Genomic DNA, 17,907 nt, shown 5'->3' on the forward strand with positions numbered 1-17,907 from the left:
ATTTTATTCACAATAGAACATAGATAACATAGCAAATGTTTAAACTGAGAAAGTTTACAATTTTATGCACAAAATGAGCTAATTTCAATTTTGATTTCTGCTACAGGTCTCAAAATAGTTGGGACGGGGCATGTTTACCATGGTGTAGCATCTCCTTTTCTTTTCAAAACAGTTTGAAGACGTCTGGGCATTGAGGCTATGAGTTGCTGGAGTTTTGCTGTTGGAATTTGGTCCCATTCTTGCCTTATATAGATTTCCAGCTGCTGAAGAGTTCATGGTCGTCTTTGACGTATTTTTCGTTTAATGATGCGCCAAATGTTCTCTATAGGTGAAAGATCTGGACTGCAGGCAGGCCAGGTTAGCACCCGGACTCTTCTACGACGAAGCCATACTGTTGTTATAGCTGCAGTATGTGGTTTTGCATTGTCCTGCTGAAATAAACAAGGCCTTCCCTGAAATAGACGTTGTTTGGAGGGAAGCATATGTTGCTCTAAAACCTTTATATACCTTTCAGCATTCACAGAGCCTTCCAAAACATGCAAGCTGCCCATACCGTATGCACTTATGCACCCCCATACCATCAGAGATGCTGGCTTTTGAACTGAACGCTGATAACATGCTGGAAGGTCTCCCTCCTCTTTAGCCCGGAGGAAACGGCGTCCGTGATTTCCAACAAGAATGTCAAATTTGGACTCGTCTGACCATAAAACACTATTCCACTTTGAAATAGTCCATTTTAAATGAGCCTTGGCCCACAGGACACGACGGCACTTCTGGGCCATGTTCACATATGGCTTCCTTTTTGCATGATAGAGCTTTAGTTGGCATCTGCTGATGGCACGGCGGATTGTGTTTACCGACAGTGGTTTCTGAAAGTATTCCTGGGCCCATTTGGTAATGTCATTGACACAATCATGCCGATGAGTGATGCAGTGTCTGAGAGCCCGAAGACCACGGGCATCCAATAAAGGTCTCCGGCCTTGTCCCTTACGCACAGAGATTTCTCCAGTTTCTCTGAATCTTTTGATGATGTTATACACTGTAGATGATGAGATTTGCAAAGCCTTTGCAATTTGACGTTGAGGAACATTGTTTTTAAAGTTTTCCACAATTTTTTTACGCAGTCTTTCACAGATTGGAGAGCCTCTGCCCATCTTTACTTCTGAGAGACTCTGCTTCTCTAAGACAAAGCTTTTATAGCTAATCATGTTACAGACCTGATATCAATTAACTTAATTAATCACTAGATGTTCTCCCAGCTGAATCTTTTCAAAACTGCTTGCTTTTTTAGCCATTTGTTGCCCCCGTGCCAACTTTTTTGAGACCTGTAGCAGGCATTAAATTTTAAATGAGCTAATTCTCAGTTTAAACATCTGCTACGTTATCTATGTTCTATTGTGAATAAAATATTGACTCATGTGATTTGAAATTCCTTTAGTTTTCATTTTATTAAAATTTAAAAAACGTCCCAACTTTTCCGGAATTCGGGTTGTATATCAATTAAGGGTGTAACGGTACGCAAAAATCACGATTCGGTACGTACCTCGGTTTTAAAGTCACGGTTCGGTTCATTTTCGGTACAGTAAGGGAAAGAAATGCAAACATTAAACTGCAGGTTGTTTATTACTATAAACTTTTTTAACAATTTGTTTACAATTTGTATTTTTTAAAAAATACTTTTTAATAAAATATATATAAAATAAAAAAAGAATAAGAAAATACTGCTGCAAAGTTCTCCACTAAATAAAATACTCTCAGTCTCAAACCAATATCATATAATAAAATATAATGAAAAATATAAATAAATAACTATGATTACAATCCCAGCTTGTAGGCCTGCTCATATTTAAAAAATATATATAACTTTTCCAAAGTGTAAAGTGCAGCATCAACAGTTTCAGTTTTTAGACCTGCTAAGATTTCGTTATTGTGTTGGACCGATCGGAATTAAGAGCAAAGGTCTGTTTAAATGCCGACGGGAGCTGCGTTTGAATTACAATTGTTTTTTTCTTAGTTGTAGTGATGTTCACACTCGTGTGATGCCTTTTGAAAACCTTAGGCCGGTGACACACTGGCATATTGCACCTGTCAAACATAGTCTATTTTGCCGTCAATACTGTTGACGGTGTCCTTTATCAGTAGGCTTTATATTTATGCTCAACATGAAGTATAGATATTGTTGTAGTGAAGACAAGATCCTGGGCTGTCGGCGCCTCGGCGGTCTCCCTCTATGTCACCTACAGTAGCAGCAGCGCGCCAGCGCCGCGTCAGGCACGATTCTGGTGTGTAAAGACACAGAAAACGCGAAGCAGGTGTCACGCAACTGACAAACAGCAGAAACGCCACACTCACGCCACGCAGCCAGTGTGTTACCGGCCTTAGAATCAGCTGCAGGGCGGGATTTGCGCTGAACGCGAAGACTTCCGCCACTTAATATGTTCGTTTGGAAACTCAAAAATGTATATGTTCCGCAAACAAAATATTGCATTCGGTCATTCGGTATACACGTGCACCATACCGAAAGCCCTGTACCGAAACGGTCCGGTACGAATACACGTACCGTTACACCCCTAATATCAATACCAAAAAAAACATCAAGCCATTATCACGCAACCATTTAACACAACAAAAAGCTAAAAATTAACCCCCCTCAAACACAGTACAAAAAACCTCATTAAAACACCACTGCAATACAAAAGTATCCAAATCCTGCATCTCCTTACAAACTCCTAAACTCATCCTAAACATCTCCTAAACTCAACCGAGATCCTGGACCTAATAAATGCCTTAAACAACAGTTCACCATCTTGGCCATGTATATTATTAATCCTGTTTCTTCTTGAAATATACATGGCCATTTTTGCCTGGCCAACCATAAAGTTAATCAACTGACATTTAAATCTTTGATTGCTGAATCAGAGAGAGAGAGAGACAGTTGGACCGAAGCAGACAGAGAGACAGTTGAGACTAAGGCAGAGAGAGAGACAGTTGGACTGAATCACAGAGAGAGAGACAGGGGAGACTGAAGGTGCGTTCACACTGAGGTGCGTTCACAAACAACCCGTAAAGGCCCCTTAAAGTCACATGACATCTGAATGTGATGTGTAATGTCTGAGTCGAAAACATTAGGCACATTAACTTTCACTTAAGCTGGCAAACGATCTCGGCTTCAGCCGCGGAAAGTGAGGGACTAACTGATCTCTGCTTCATTACAGTTTGGAAATTTATAAAAAATTTTGTCGCGAATGCTGATCTACATTCAAACCACCTGGTAAAAGAGTTGCGCGATAACGTGCGTCATCACTATGACACGGCATTAGTTTTGTTCACACAGCGCTCGTTCTGGGACTGAACCCGGCAATGTTACTAGGTCCCCAACCCGGGATCAATCTTCAAAAAATCTAATTGCATCCACACAGAAAATGACCCGGCAATTTTCTGGGTCCAACGTGCAGTGTGAAAGTGGCTTTGGACTGAAGCAGACAGAGAGACAGATGGACTGAAGCAGAGAGAGAGACAGGAGATACTGAGGGAGGCAGTGGAATTTCTCTCAGAAGTCGTCTTCTGTTCCCAGAAAGCATTCAACTGGCTGTCACCATAGCAACTGCACACCTGCGTGGTCAAAAGCATGCTAGCTGTTTGATTTCTCAACTCTCACTGCTGGACTACAAACCAAACAGCAAACATTTGATCAATCAGAGTGACCATAAGAAACTTTAATGGTGGCATGGCACAAAGTGTCAAAACAAAATCAATCCTCTTATAATCAATGAAGCTGTCTACAGTTCCAGCACAGCAATCTACAGTTTTCTGACTGATGTCAGATTTCAGGCAATTTGTATATTTTCCCAACTCTCTATTGTTTCCTGTCCTTTCCTTGTACTGTACTGAGGATAAAACTGAATTAAAGGCAAAAACCAGATCAAATCCTGCATCCATGCACTTCAGGACACCAATCCACTTCCCCTATGAAGGGAGAAAAATAGGAGATGAGCAGATAAGATGGAAAGAGAAGCTGATGATATTGTTGATTCAGTGTGTGAGAAAGAGGGAGATACACTTATTTGCTAAGCCTGTGCTATGCAGGTATAGTTACAGTTTGCTTGGGCCAAACTGTAATATTTTACAGTCACACAAATAAAGCTTTGTTGACACAGACTCTAGAAATAAAAAAAAATAAGAGATAAAGCAAAATAAGGAAAAGCAGTACGAGAAAGAAATAGGGTAATAATACATGGAAACAGCTAGTGAAACATATTTAGTGAGCAGTGAGCATAGTCTGCAATAACCTTTACAGATGCACTTGCAGCTAAATCACCAATATCGGAAGCCTGGAAGCCTGTTTATGCAACAATTTATGCGCATCACTGGAAACAATGTGCTCAGTAATTAACAAGGCGTTTATGTTATTCGGTTTGTGACATCCTTTACAGCAAATGCCAAATCATCAGAACACCAGTGCAAAACCGCTCACAGCACTTGGTCACTTGTCGCACCAGAACCGTTTTCAGAACCAAAACTTCTCACGGTTCCGGTTCTTGAAAAAAAAAACAGAACTGATTCTGAATAAGAACTAGGGATGCTCAAATCCGCCTTTTTCCCCTCCGGTACCGATTCCGATACCTAGGGTTCAGTATTGGCTGATACAGATACCGATCCAAAACCAGTGAAGTTTTTTTTTCCCATTTAAATAAATGTAGAATTTATATATCTCTGTGTGTTGAACTGATAATCATTATTTCACAATCTACTAGATACAGACTAGGGATGGGACGGTATGAAAATTTAATATCACGATTATAGTGACTAAAATTATCACGATTATCAATATTATCACGGTTTTGTTGAAACGAGATGAAAGTGTTCAAAAATAGTTGATGCTCACACTGAAAACATTTCAGCAAGTTTTATATTTAATAATCAACAAACAACTAATAAAACAAGCAACTCTATGCACTTAATTTAAAGAAAGATTAAATTCTGTGGCATTTCCTTCCTTACAATGAAAAGTGTAGAAGCATAGAAAAGCATAGAAAAGTCACTGACTTTCGCCATTCCTTCTCGAAAAAAAACAAAAAAACATTGTGCGCTGCGCTTGCGTCAGACTGTTGCTGGCTGGACATGATTTAATAGTGAGTTATTAAAACCACGATAATCAAACACGGTTTTAATGATAATTCATTTTTAAACGATATTACTAACCTTCAGCACATTTTATCACAGTTATCAATAAAACCGGTTATCGTCCCATCCCTAATACAGACTACTTAATTATAAAGAAAAATAAAATAAACAATAAATATGGAAAAATACAGGCCTATGCATATTCATAATCTATGACAAAAAAAATGATCATAAACTAGGTTAGTGGAAAATTCTGCAGCAAAAGTTATTCTAGAATAATCAGTGCACAATAATTTTAGAAATCCCAACATTTAGTGAAAAAACTTTTGTGGGGAACAAATAAAAGTGTTGCACTAGATATGGTAAAATGTGACACATTGCTATTTGTTTTATTATAAAATCCATTCATTAAAAACATTCATGAATGTATTTATAAGCATATATTCATTAGAAGTGAGCTCTGTGCATGAACTGTGTCCTGATTGACATGGTTTCTAGACAGTGTTCATTGCTCCCTACTCCCTGAGCAGGGAAATCTGTTGAAGTTTACTTCACGTCGGAACTCTCGCGCTGCACAACATCTTCACACACGGACAAGTGTGACATCATATACATCTGTAAATAAATACAATTTAAATTCACGTCTAACACACTTCACTTAACTTTGAATGGAACATATATTTAAGTTATCATGTCGGAATATCCTGTGAGGTCCACTTCGCAGGGCACTTCCGTTCAAATAGAAAAAAAAGTCTGAAGGGATAAGAAAAACATTCAAATGAGCAAAGCAGGGGGGCGCGAGGACTGCAATTGAGAACCGCTGCATTAAGCAATTGTATGTCTTTTAAAGTAACACAGTATAATTCGCAAAATCAAAAAAAAAAACAATCTCGGATTTGGATCGGCCCTCTCTGGCCAATCAGAGAAAAATGGCAGTATCGGAGCGATACCCGATTTGAATATCGGATTGGCACATCCCTAATAAGAACTGGTTCTCGGTTCCCAACCCTAATCCTCGCCAAAAAAAAAACTTTTAGTTAGCGGAAAGCATTAAAGTTAATATAAGGATAAAATCTGTTAATATATAATTTGTAGCTGTAATGCTCCAAAATTTTTGCTGGTGCTCCTAACTTTTTGAAGTAAAAAAAGTTCATTTTCAAGCCCTGAATTACTTTTTTTTTTATTAGTATTATTTTCTCTTTTTTTATCCTGTGGTGGAAACAAGCTTCCATAAAAAATTGAATAAGCAAAAAAAAAAAAAAAAGCGCATCAAGACGGGTTGTGGTAGTTCAAATGTCAGAATGAAGCATGTGGTCTCTGTCAGTGATATGGAGACAGGGTGGAGTTGCACATGGGCCAGCTGTCTCACATACCCCGGAGATGAGAGGCATCTGTCACTGTGCTGTTAAACACATGCTCATCCACTGGGCCTTTCTGCCTGTCCTCTGCTCACACATCACTTAGCTCACGTGATCCCATGTGTTTTGGGAAACAATTTAACATGATGTCCTACATGTGCATATGGAAGCAGTGGTGCTGCAAGTCAGTTACTTTTCCCAGATGAAGACACAGACCATGGAGCGATTTACCATTGCTGCCTTGGTAACATAACATGCACTGAGGAGTATGTTTATTTTTGAGGAACACAAGCGCATTGGGAATTATAATGTATTTATAATGCTTACAGTCTACTATTAGGCTTTTCAACCAATGAAAGATTTTATATAAAACTGTTCATATATGAGTACTAGGGGTTGCACGACTACTGATTTGATTTCTACTAGTCGATTTTTTATATAAAAAAAAGATACTCGAGTTACTCAGCTACTCTGGTTCATGCTACTGTAAATGAAAAGACATCAAATGGTTTTTTTTTATCAATAAACGCTTATTAATTCATAGCCTTTTCGTTAATCGTTAATGCATATCTCGTCAGTAAAGCCGGTTCTGTAATCAGCGGTAAATTACATCAGGTGCGTGATTTCAAATAGAGCCGCTGTTAATACACAGAACTGTTGTTAACTGAGAAGATGGGCAAATAAATTTACCATTGATTAGAGAACCAGCTTTACTGACGAGATGCGCATAACGATCGGCCGATCGTGATCGGCCTACCCCTAATTCGGAATAAGGTATTCGGCTTCAGACACACCCCTATTTTCATATTTTAATTTTACATGCAACATAGATAAGGTCATAGAAAGTAACAGCTACACGCAATATTGTAATCCTAAAATTCACTTCGTACTTGCAAACTCTTTTTATGCATTATGGTTAATGCATGCTCGAGTAGTCGATTGTTTCCAACAGCGCCGACTAGTGGTTGAAGTAGTTGATCACTCGACTAGTCTATGCAAGCCCTAATGAGTACATATACACATACACAGACACTACCGTTCAAAAGTTTGGGATCATGACGTTTTTTTATGTTTTTGAAAGAAACCTCTTATGCTCACCAAGGCTGCATTTATTTGATCAAAAATATAGAATTATTGCAAAATATTGTTACATTAATATTAAAAATATTTATATTTCTATTTTAATATATATTTTACAATTTTATTTAAAAGCTTAATTTTCAGCAGTGATAATTTTTTTAGGACTCCTTGATGACCATTTACTTGAAACACAAATCTTTTCTATTATAAACATTTTTATGATCACTTTTGATCAAATTAACATATCCTTGCTGAATAAAAATATTTCTTGTTTTACTTACCACAAAAGTTTAAATGGTAAAGTAGCACAGTTAACACTAGGGATGCACCGAAATGAAAATTCTTGGCCGAAACCGAAAACCGAAAAAGAGAAAACCAAGGCTGAAAACCGAAACACCGAAAGAAATTATGCCAATTATTAGTACCATTGCATTTATTGCTATGACCTTGTACTAACTTTACTAAAATTAAGACATTGCAATTGCATAAATTAATATTAGTTTCAAAGATAATTACAATTACATAAATTATTTTTTTAAAAAAAACATAAAAATACATAATTAGAAATTATGCAAATATTTATTAAGCACATTGCAACAATGCACAGTATAAAATAAAATTCAAACTAAAAATTTATCCCACTCATGTGTATATTAAATAATAATGTACAGGCCTACTGGCCTGCAGAAAGGTTTTAAAATGAACTGGTCTCTCATAAAAACAATGTGCATTTAGGTGAAGTGCATTTGAAATTTTTCTCTGTAGGACTAGAAAGTGCATTACTTCTCCAGTAGGCAAGACTGTTATCACTTCTGCGGATGGGGACTTCAGACAGATAACCATCTAGCTGTTGAGCAGTTGAGCTTGTCATCTGCCTGACATTTGAGAAATATTTCAGAGAGTGTATTTAAATAGGGCCAGGGGATAAATAAACATTTTTATCAAATTAAAGCAGAAATCTAGCAGAAATATGGCTACAATCTGATATTATGTATGTGTGTGTGTGTGTGTGTGTGTATATATATATATATATATATATATATATATACCCTAACACATAGAAGAAAGTCACAACAAACTGCAGTCACTGAACAAACAGTCAAGGATGTTTTTGGTGGATTTAGCGTTAAATGAATCGGTTCGTAATCACTAGCTAGTACAATCAAACACATGACCATCAAAACACATCCAAGTAGATTCAGGATCGTTACACATGCGATACAATTTAGTAACGTTAATGCAGCTATGTTTGTATCTGTTGCAGATTATGCATTTCTACTATGAGAGGCGAGCAAATCCTCAATTATATATTATTATATATGCTTAGACAGTAACACACAAACATAGTCCTTGTTGGAATAATGTTTTTCGATTTTCTTTGTTTAAAACAGAATCTATCACACAGATAGGGATGTATGCTGTGCAGACAGCAGATCTTTGCAGGTTTTGAGTCATGCAGTGAAGCAGAGATCAGCACACGGCCTTTAACGGGCTAATACACTGTAGCATGCTAGCCTCAAATCCAAATCTGCATATTGTGTTATATCTTCCTCCTAAAACGACTAAACTACTGAATAACGAAAAGGACGAGTAGAATACATTAAAACACGGAGGTGTGCATCGTTGCCACTCATCCTACCTGTTTCCACAAAAGCTTTTTATTCCAGAGAGGCTTGACATAACAGCGATAGACATTAGCCAGCAACGGTGCTGCTGTAAACACAAACCAAACCCCGCTCGCACTGCGCATGCGCCGCCGCTCTCTTCGGCTCTCTTCGGCATTCTTCGGAATGGAATCGAATACTAGCGTACTGCTTTCTGCGTAGTATATACTACATTCTGCATACTGATAGAGCATTTTTAAGTTGAGGAAGAAAAACATTTCAAACAGCAGTATGCTACACTGTTGTCATTTTAATTTATGTTGCGTTTTTACCTGAAAAGAACAGATCAGTTTATAATTTAGAAAATAAACACAATTTCACACTTTTTTTTTTATCTATTTTGCATCAATTTCTTTTTACATTTGGCAGTCCAATTAAGTAATAAGGCAAAAAAAGAGCAATTAAAAATAAGAAATGATAGTAAATGCAAGTTTAACATGTTGTATACATGTAGGCCTACTGTAGAGAAAACGTAGAATGTTAGTATAGAACATTACAAAGAAGAACTGTTGTATAATACAATAGACCTTAGACAGGGTAGAGCCATATTTTGGACAGACATAAAAATAATGCTGTGGGTGATAGAAGTACAGTGTGTTCAATAGATTTTACTGTTGTTTATCAACCAATTGTTCAGATGAAACATCTTTCTGAGAGAAAAAAAATACTTCCAGGAGACAAAAACTCTTTAAAAGCTTTAAAAGTTTTGGGTTGTGAAAATGATTTGTGGTGTCTAAACTGGCTAAGGGCTATGCAAGTGGTATTTGGTAATTCACGCATACAGAAAATTTCCATATACTATGAATAGAATACATGGGTAATGTAGATAAAGCAACATGAAGCGGTATGCGGTTTAGAACAAAATCTTCCTCTGACAGATTAGTATGTATTTCCTATTAACTGTAATATTAAAAAACACTGTTACAGTCTTTTGATTTACAAAATTCTGAGGCTTAGTGGGGTGTTCGATATATATATATATATATATATATATATATATAATATATTGCTAGTATAAAGAAAAGTTGATGTCTGAGGTAAATAGTTCTTACTATTTTATTGAAAGTGTGCAAAAATAGTAAAATAGTATAAACATGTAAAAACTATAATAGGCCTATAACATAAATATGGTCCTTTCAATCCAGGCTGTGATGATACAACATTGGCTTGGATCAATTTTCCTTCCTCTTTAAAATAAGTTTCTCTCGCCATTTGTTTGGGAAACTTTTCATTTTACTTTCGCACATTTTATAAGACAATACTGTATCACATTTTCTACTTCAAAATGTCATGTTTAATTCAACATTAATGGACAATACTTTGTAACTATGTTTGTGAAATGTATTAGCAATTTCTGAATGAAAATATTTTAAAGAGCATTGTGACACCTTCTCATTTTCACACCACACGTCATAGCAAAACATTTGTTTTAAGCTGCAAATGAAGTCAAGTTCTTCAGTTTGACCAGGTGAGGAAATTGCAGTCAAGTAGCCCACAGTCACGTGCCGTACCACCATACACCAGCAGATGTCATGCTTATTCATAAAACTGCATCCTGGGGGTATAAGAAAGAGTCTGAACACTCAAGTGATGATGTAACTGTGTTTATTATCTTGGCATGCAACTACATGTCATGACCTTTAGATTCATTTCACCAGCTTGCCCTACATATCAGAGCCAAGCTTAGCCAAGATACAAGAGCAATAACAAACAAACAACCAGTAAGAATCGACTGTGCATTGGCTACATTTCTATTCTTCCTTGCATTGCCACAAGCAAAAGGGAAATCTTTGCCTGGTGGTATTTAAAAAGAAACAAATGCAATATAAATATGAATCTACTATTATTTCATCAAAAGATATTCCTGACTTTTACACTCTTTCTCTCTGTGACCATAAATAGCCTAATTTATCTGATTATATATCATAAAAATGTGCAGTATGTCCATCTAATGATGGCTCTGGTTGTATAAAATGATGGATGCCCATCTTCTATTCATTTACAATTGAATCGAACAATAGATTTGCAAATAAAATGTCTAATACAGACGTAAAAATATTCAACACAGTTTGTTTATGCAGTTGCATACAGAACAAAAACAAGCATCATGACAACCAAACAAGTCCTGCCCAATTATTACAGCTAAGCACATTTTTTAAATTTAAATGCAAACAAAACTGACATTTCCAAGGGGGAAAAAACTACAGAACTATGGTGTAAAACAATAACAATCATAATCCTGATATTAATCCATACAAGCAGACAGTAAATGCTATAAGAAGTGAGTAAAATGCAAGATACAGTGCAGGACATTCACAGCACTAGGGTGTTGTGTGACACAACTACACAATCATACTTCCTTTGCCAAAGAACCTCTTTGCCAAAGGCAGCATGCATGATACAGGGCTGAGCTGGGCAGATAAACGAGTCAATCATGTACTTATAAGGCTTTGCTGCATTGCAACGGGTGATAATATAGGAAAAGTGACATTTTAAAGGCAATTTAATAGCTAGAGAGAAACTTAGAACGGAAACTCGTATCGTTACCAACCCAGCGCCATTTTTGAAACTCTCATATCAGATGAGGCCCAACAAATAGAAGATGAACCAAAAATAAAGGCAAAAATCTTTACATGTGCACTAAATCAACAAGATGTTACGCTTCAACACACTAGGACTCATCCATTAAAAATTTCTGTATATCGTTCAAAAGGTATTTTGCAAAAAATGTCTTTGCTGGAAGGTGCAGCTGTAACATCGCTTGTCGAAAAACGCTTTGACTGCAGGAGGCAAAATTAGTTTTAATGAGACAGTGCTTGAGCCCAGACCAGGAAGATTCACTCCACATTTCTCATTTTAAGTGGAAAAACACTAATACCACATAAGTAAAACCGTGATTAACAGTCTTAAGTGATAATGCATTCATATTCATATTTTGTTCAGGCTAAAGACAATATGCACACTAATTCAAACATAATACACACACTTAACTGGTCCAGTCAATACATTTAACAACAGAGAAATCAGTGACCGGAGAAAAGTGTTAACCAAAAAAAAAAAAAAATTAGATAATTAGATACTGACATGCTATTTTAAATGGGAGTTTTTCTATGCACTGTTACACAGTTTTCATCTCCTTTCAGGAACACAGTGCACAAAACTACATGAAAACACCAGCAATCTTGGAGTTACTGTGATTATTTTTCCTGTTTTCTCTTAATCAAGCATGAAGTAATCCTCAAAAACTTAATGGTTTGTAGATACTGTAGGGTTGATTGTACTTTCAAAAAGTTGACCAAACAATTAATAACTGATACAAAATATCCCAACAACTTCATGGAAGTTAGCAATGTTTTGTAATAAAATAAGGGAAAACTAGAATTTTGGAAACTGAAGAACCCTTAAACTCAGTCTAATTATCTGTATTCTTTAAACTGAAATTACAGGAATCAACAACAGCAAAAATAAAAACCGAAGTGAACATTTGACTATTGTAAACAACAGACAGGAACTGTCACTGTATTAGGTGTTTCATACACACTAAACAATTCCACATCCTCAAACAAGACTGAACTGTGAAATTATATTTGGCTGTTTGTGGCCTATAGCTAATAAAGATACAGCTCACCCAAAAATTACCAAAATTCTGTGTTGTACTTCACAAGTCCGAGTCTTAGAGCATATATTCATGGTCTTGGTCTCGCCGCAGACTCAACCCTATTCTGGTCTCTGTCTAGACTCAAGACTCAACCCTCTTCTGGTCTCTTTCTAGACTCAGACTTCTCCCTCTTCTGGTCTCTGTCTAGACTCAGACTCAACCCTCTTCTGGTCTCTCTCTAGACTCAGACCCAACCCTCTTCTGGTCTCTGTCTAGACTCAGGCTCAACCCTCTTCTGGTCTCTGTCTTGACTCAGAGTCAACCCTTTTCTGGTCTTAGACTAGATTCAGACTCAACCCTCTTCTGGTCTCTGTCTAGACTCAGACTCAACCCTCTTCTGGTCTCTGTATAGACTCAGACTCAACCCTCTTCTGATCTCTGTCTAGACTCAGACTCAACCTTCTTCTGGTCTCTGTATAGACTCAGACTCAACCCTCTTCTGGTCTCTGTCTAGACTCAGACTCAACCCTCTTCTGGTCTCTGTCTAGACTCAGACTCAACCCTCTTCTGATCTCTGTCTAGACTCAGACTCAACCCTCTTCTGGTCTCTGTATAGACTCAGACTCAACCCTCTTCTGGTCTCTGTCTAGACTCAGACTCAGCCCTCTTCTGGTCTCTGTCTAGACTCAGACTCAACCCTCTTCTGGTCTCTGTGTTGACTCAGACTCAACCCTCTTCTGGTCTCTGTCTAGACTCAGACTCAACCCTCTTCTGGTCTCTGTCTAGACTCAGACTCAACCCTCTTTTGGTCTCTGTCTAGACTCAGACTCAACCCTCTTCTGGTCTCTGTGTTGACTCAGACTCAACCCTCTTCTGGTCTCTGTGTTGACTCAGACTCAACCCTCTTCTGGTCTCTGTCTAGACTCAGACTCAACCCACTTCTGGTCTCTGTCTAGACTCAGACTCAACCCTCTTCTGGTCTCTGTCTAGACTCAGTTTCAACCCTCTTCTGGTCTCTGTGTTGACGCAGACTCAACCATCTTCTGTTCTCTGTCTAGACTCAGGCTCAACCCTCTTCTGGTCTCTGTCTAGACTCATACTCAACCCTCTTCTGGTCTCTGTCTAGACTCAGGCTCAACCCTCTTCTGGTCTCCGTGTTGACTCAGACTCAAGCCTCTTCTGGTTTTAGACTAGACTCAGACTCAACCCTCTTCTGGTCTCTGTCTAGACTCAGACTCAACCCTTTTCTGGTCTCTGTCTAGACTCAGACTCAACCCTCTTCTGGTCTCTGTCTAGACTCAGACTCAACCCTCTTCTGGTCTCTGTCTAGACTCAGACTCAACCCTCTTCTGGTCTATGTGTTGACTCAGACTCAACCCTCTTCTGGTCTCTGTGTTGACTCAGACTCAACCCTCTTCTGGTCTCTGTCTAGACTCAGACTCAACCCACTTCTGGTCTCTGTCTAGACTCAGACTCAACCCTCTTCTGGTCTCTGTCTAGACTCAGTTTCAACCCTCTTCTGGTCTCTGTGTTGACGCAGACTCAACCATCTTCTGTTCTCTGTCTAGACTCAGGCTCAACCCTCTTCTGGTCTCTGTCTAGACTCATACTCAACCCTCTTCTGGTCTCTGTCTAGACTCAGACTCAACCCTCTTCTGGTCTCTGTATAGACTCAGACTCAACCCTCTTCTGGTCTCTGTCTAAACTCAGGCTCAACCCTCTTCTGGTCTCTGTCTAGACTCAGACTCAACCCTCTTCTGGTCTCTGTCTAGACTCAGGCTCAACCCTCTTCTGGTCTCTGTGTTGACTCAGACTCAAGCCTTTTCTGGTTTTAGACTAGACTCAGACTCAACCCTCTTCTGGTCTCTGTCTAGACTCAGACTCAACCCTTTTCTGGTCTCTGTCTAGACTCAGACTCAACCCTCTTCTGGTCTCTGTCTAGACTCAGACTCAACCCTCTTCTGGTCTCTGTCTAGACTCAGACTCAACCCTCTTCTGGTCTCTGTATAGACTCAGACTCAACCCTCTTCTGGTCTCTGTCTAAACTCAGACTCAACCCTCTTCTGGTCTCTGTCTAGACTCAGACTCAACCCTCTTCTGGTCTCTGTCTAGACTCAGACTCAACCCTCTTCTGGTCTCTGTCTAGACTCAGACTCAACCCTCTTCTGGTCTCTGTCTAGACTCAGACTCAACCCTCTTCTGGTCTCTGTCTAGACTCAGACTCAACCCTCTTCTGGTCTCTGTGTTGACTCAGACTCAACCCTCTTCTGGTCTCTGTGTTGACTCAGACTCAACCCTCTTCTGGTCTCTGTCTAGACTCAGACTCAACCCACTTCTGGTCTCTGTCTAGACTCAGACTCAACCCTCTTCTGGTCTCTGTCTAGACTCAGTTTCAACCCTCTTCTGGTCTCTGTGTTGACGCAGACTCAACCATCTTCTGTTCTCTGTCTAGACTCAGGCTCAACCCTCTTCTGGTCTCTGTCTAGACTCATACTCAACCCTCTTCTGGTCTCTGTCTAGACTCAGACTCAACCCTCTTCTGGTCTCTGTATAGACTCAGACTCAACCCTCTTCTGGTCTCTGTCTAAACTCAGGCTCAACCCTCTTCTGGTCTCTGTCTAGACTCAGACTCAACCCTCTTCTGGTCTCTGTCTAGACTCAGGCTCAACCCTCTTCTGGTCTCTGTGTTGACTCAGACTCAAGCCTTTTCTGGTTTTAGACTAGACTCAGACTCAACCCTCATCTGGTCTCTGTCTAGACTCAGACTCAACCCTTTTCTGGTCTCTGTCTAGACTCAGACTCAACCCTCTTCTGCTCTCTGTCTAGACTCAGACTCAACCCTCTTCTGGTCTCTGTCTAGACTCAGTTTCAACCCTCTTCTGGTCTCTGTGTTGACGCAGACTCAACCATCTTCTGTTCTCTGTCTAGACTCAGGCTCAACCCTCTTCTGGTCTCTGTCTAGACTCATACTCAACCCTCTTCTGGTCTCTGTCTAGACTCAGACTCAACCCTCTTCTGGTCTCTGTATAGACTCAGACTCAACCCTCTTCTGGTCTCTGTCTAGACTCAGACTCAACCCTCTTCTGGTCTCTGTGTTGACTCAGACTCAACCCTCTTCTGGTCTCTGTGTTGACTCAGACTCAACCCTCTTCTGGTCTCTGTCTAGACTCAGACTCAACCCACTTCTGGTCTCTGTCTAGACTCAGACTCAACCCTCTTCTGGTCTCTGTCTAGACTCAGTTTCAACCCTCTTCTGGTCTCTGTGTTGACGCAGACTCAACCATCTTCTGTTCTCTGTCTAGACTCAGGCTCAACCCTCTTCTGGTCTCTGTCTAGACTCATACTCAACCCTCTTCTGGTCTCTGTCTAGACTCAGACTCAACCCTCTTCTGGTCTCTGTATAGACTCAGACTCAACCCTCTTCTGGTCTCTGTCTAAACTCAGGCTCAACCCTCTTCTGGTCTCTGTCTAGACTCAGACTCAACCCTCTTCTGGTCTCTGTCTAGACTCAGGCTCAACCCTCTTCTGGTCTCTGTGTTGACTCAGACTCAAGCCTTTTCTGGTTTTAGACTAGACTCAGACTCAACCCTCATCTGGTCTCTGTCTAGACTCAGACTCAACCCTTTTCTGGTCTCTGTCTAGACTCAGACTCAACCCTCTTCTGGTCTCTGTCTAGACTCAGACTCAACCCTCTTCTGGTCTCTGTCTAGACTCAGACTCAACCCTCTTCTGATCTCTGTCTAGACTCAGACTCAACCCTCTTCTGGTCTCTGTATAGACTCAGACTCAACCCTCTTCTGGTCTCTGTCTAAACTCAGACTCAACCCTCTTCTGGTCTCTGTCTAGACTCAGACTCAACCCTCTTCTGGTCTCTGTCTAGACTCAGACTCAACCCTCTTCTGGTCTCTGTCTAGACTCAGACTCAACCCTCTTCTGGTCTCTGTCTAGACTCAGACTCAACCCTCTTCTAGTCTCTGTCTAGACTCAGACTCAACCCTCTTCTGGTCTCTGTCTAGACTTAGACTCAACCCTCTTCTGGTCTCTGTTTAGACTCAGACTCGACCCTCTTCTGGTCTCTGTCTAGACTCAGACTAGACCCTCTTCTGGTCTCTGATGACAGAATGACAGAACTTACATTTTTGGGTGAATTGTTTCTTTTGAATATTTCTACAAAATATTGATTTCCTGTGAAATGTCTCTTAGAGATACCAGACATTATACCATAATCCACACACATACATTTAAACAATGATCAATGAATGGCTTTTTCAAACAATGATGCCCAACAAATAATAAATGCACATAACATTTCAGTGGCTAACACTGTAATAATAATAATAATAATAATGCATGTACTATAGATTCCAAGCACCTTGGTTATCCTTAATATATATAAATATATATATTGGAAGAGTCTGCTATATAATGATCATACTGTAGAGTGTGGTTTCCTCAGTGTGCTAAAAGCTAGCGAGAACCGTTTCTTCTGTACAGCGTTACGGGACTTGGGTAATTGGTTTCCTGGCTTGGAGAGAGTTCTGATTGGCTGACATCGAAAGTTACCTGAGGTGGAGTTGTGACTCAACGTGAACATTCATCCACAAGCAGTGATTAAGAAAAACAAACAGACTCTGAACAGATGATGAGTGATTACAATTACAGGGCATAGCTAGCTCTTATGAAGAGAACACATGAATACAGAAGGCTTTCGGCTGCGTCTCGCTGCCTCGATTGACTCCTATAAGGACAACTCTACCTTCTACCTAAGGAGGATGGTGGATTCTTGGCATGACCCCATGGAATTAGAACATGAGGAGGACTGGTGTTTTCAGCCCACCTCAGTTACCGTTTAGCAGCATCTCATGTCCTGGACTGGGTCGCGGAGGTTCTCCAGGCCTGGGCAAGCATGTCCTCATTGACATCTGTCCCATACTGAGGTCTCCAGGGGAGAGGGTCTTTCTGTAATACCATAAATCACCATAAGATAAATAATAAATTACATCTCTTAATAATACATAAACAAGCTTATCAACTTTTAAAATGGGAGAGAAAATGCTTCCAATATTTGTAGTTGTTGATGTCA

At 39.4% G+C, this 17,907-nt stretch overlaps 2 protein-coding genes across 4 annotated transcripts in view; both read right to left on the reverse strand.

Annotated features, from left to right (window-relative positions):
- Positions 1-9,336, reverse strand: part of LOC132127796 (rab GTPase-activating protein 1) — a 125,857-nt gene extending 116,521 nt beyond the window's left edge. For 2 of the 3 annotated variants that reach the window (XM_059539911.1, XM_059539910.1), the window contains exon 1: positions 9,202-9,336. The gene's annotated coding sequence lies outside the window, so the exon portion shown is untranslated. The remainder of the gene's footprint in view (positions 1-9,201) is intronic. The other variant, XM_059539913.1, reaches the window with a different exon arrangement.
- Positions 9,337-13,201: 3,865 nt separating this feature from the next.
- The window catches only part of rc3h2 (ring finger and CCCH-type domains 2), a 35,986-nt gene continuing 31,280 nt past the window's right edge, over positions 13,202-17,907 (reverse strand). Inside the window, exons 19-20 of the mRNA XM_059539270.1 lie at positions 16,951-17,783; positions 13,202-13,283 (exon numbers count right to left, since the gene is read on the reverse strand). Coding sequence (XP_059395253.1) covers positions 17,663-17,783 — 121 coding nt within the window. The 3' untranslated portion in view covers positions 13,202-13,283; positions 16,951-17,662. The remainder of the gene's footprint in view (positions 13,284-16,950; positions 17,784-17,907) is intronic.

This window comes from Carassius carassius, chromosome 45 (genome assembly GCF_963082965.1).
Source record: "Carassius carassius chromosome 45, fCarCar2.1, whole genome shotgun sequence".
Taxonomy (NCBI): Eukaryota; Metazoa; Chordata; class Actinopteri; order Cypriniformes; family Cyprinidae; genus Carassius; species Carassius carassius.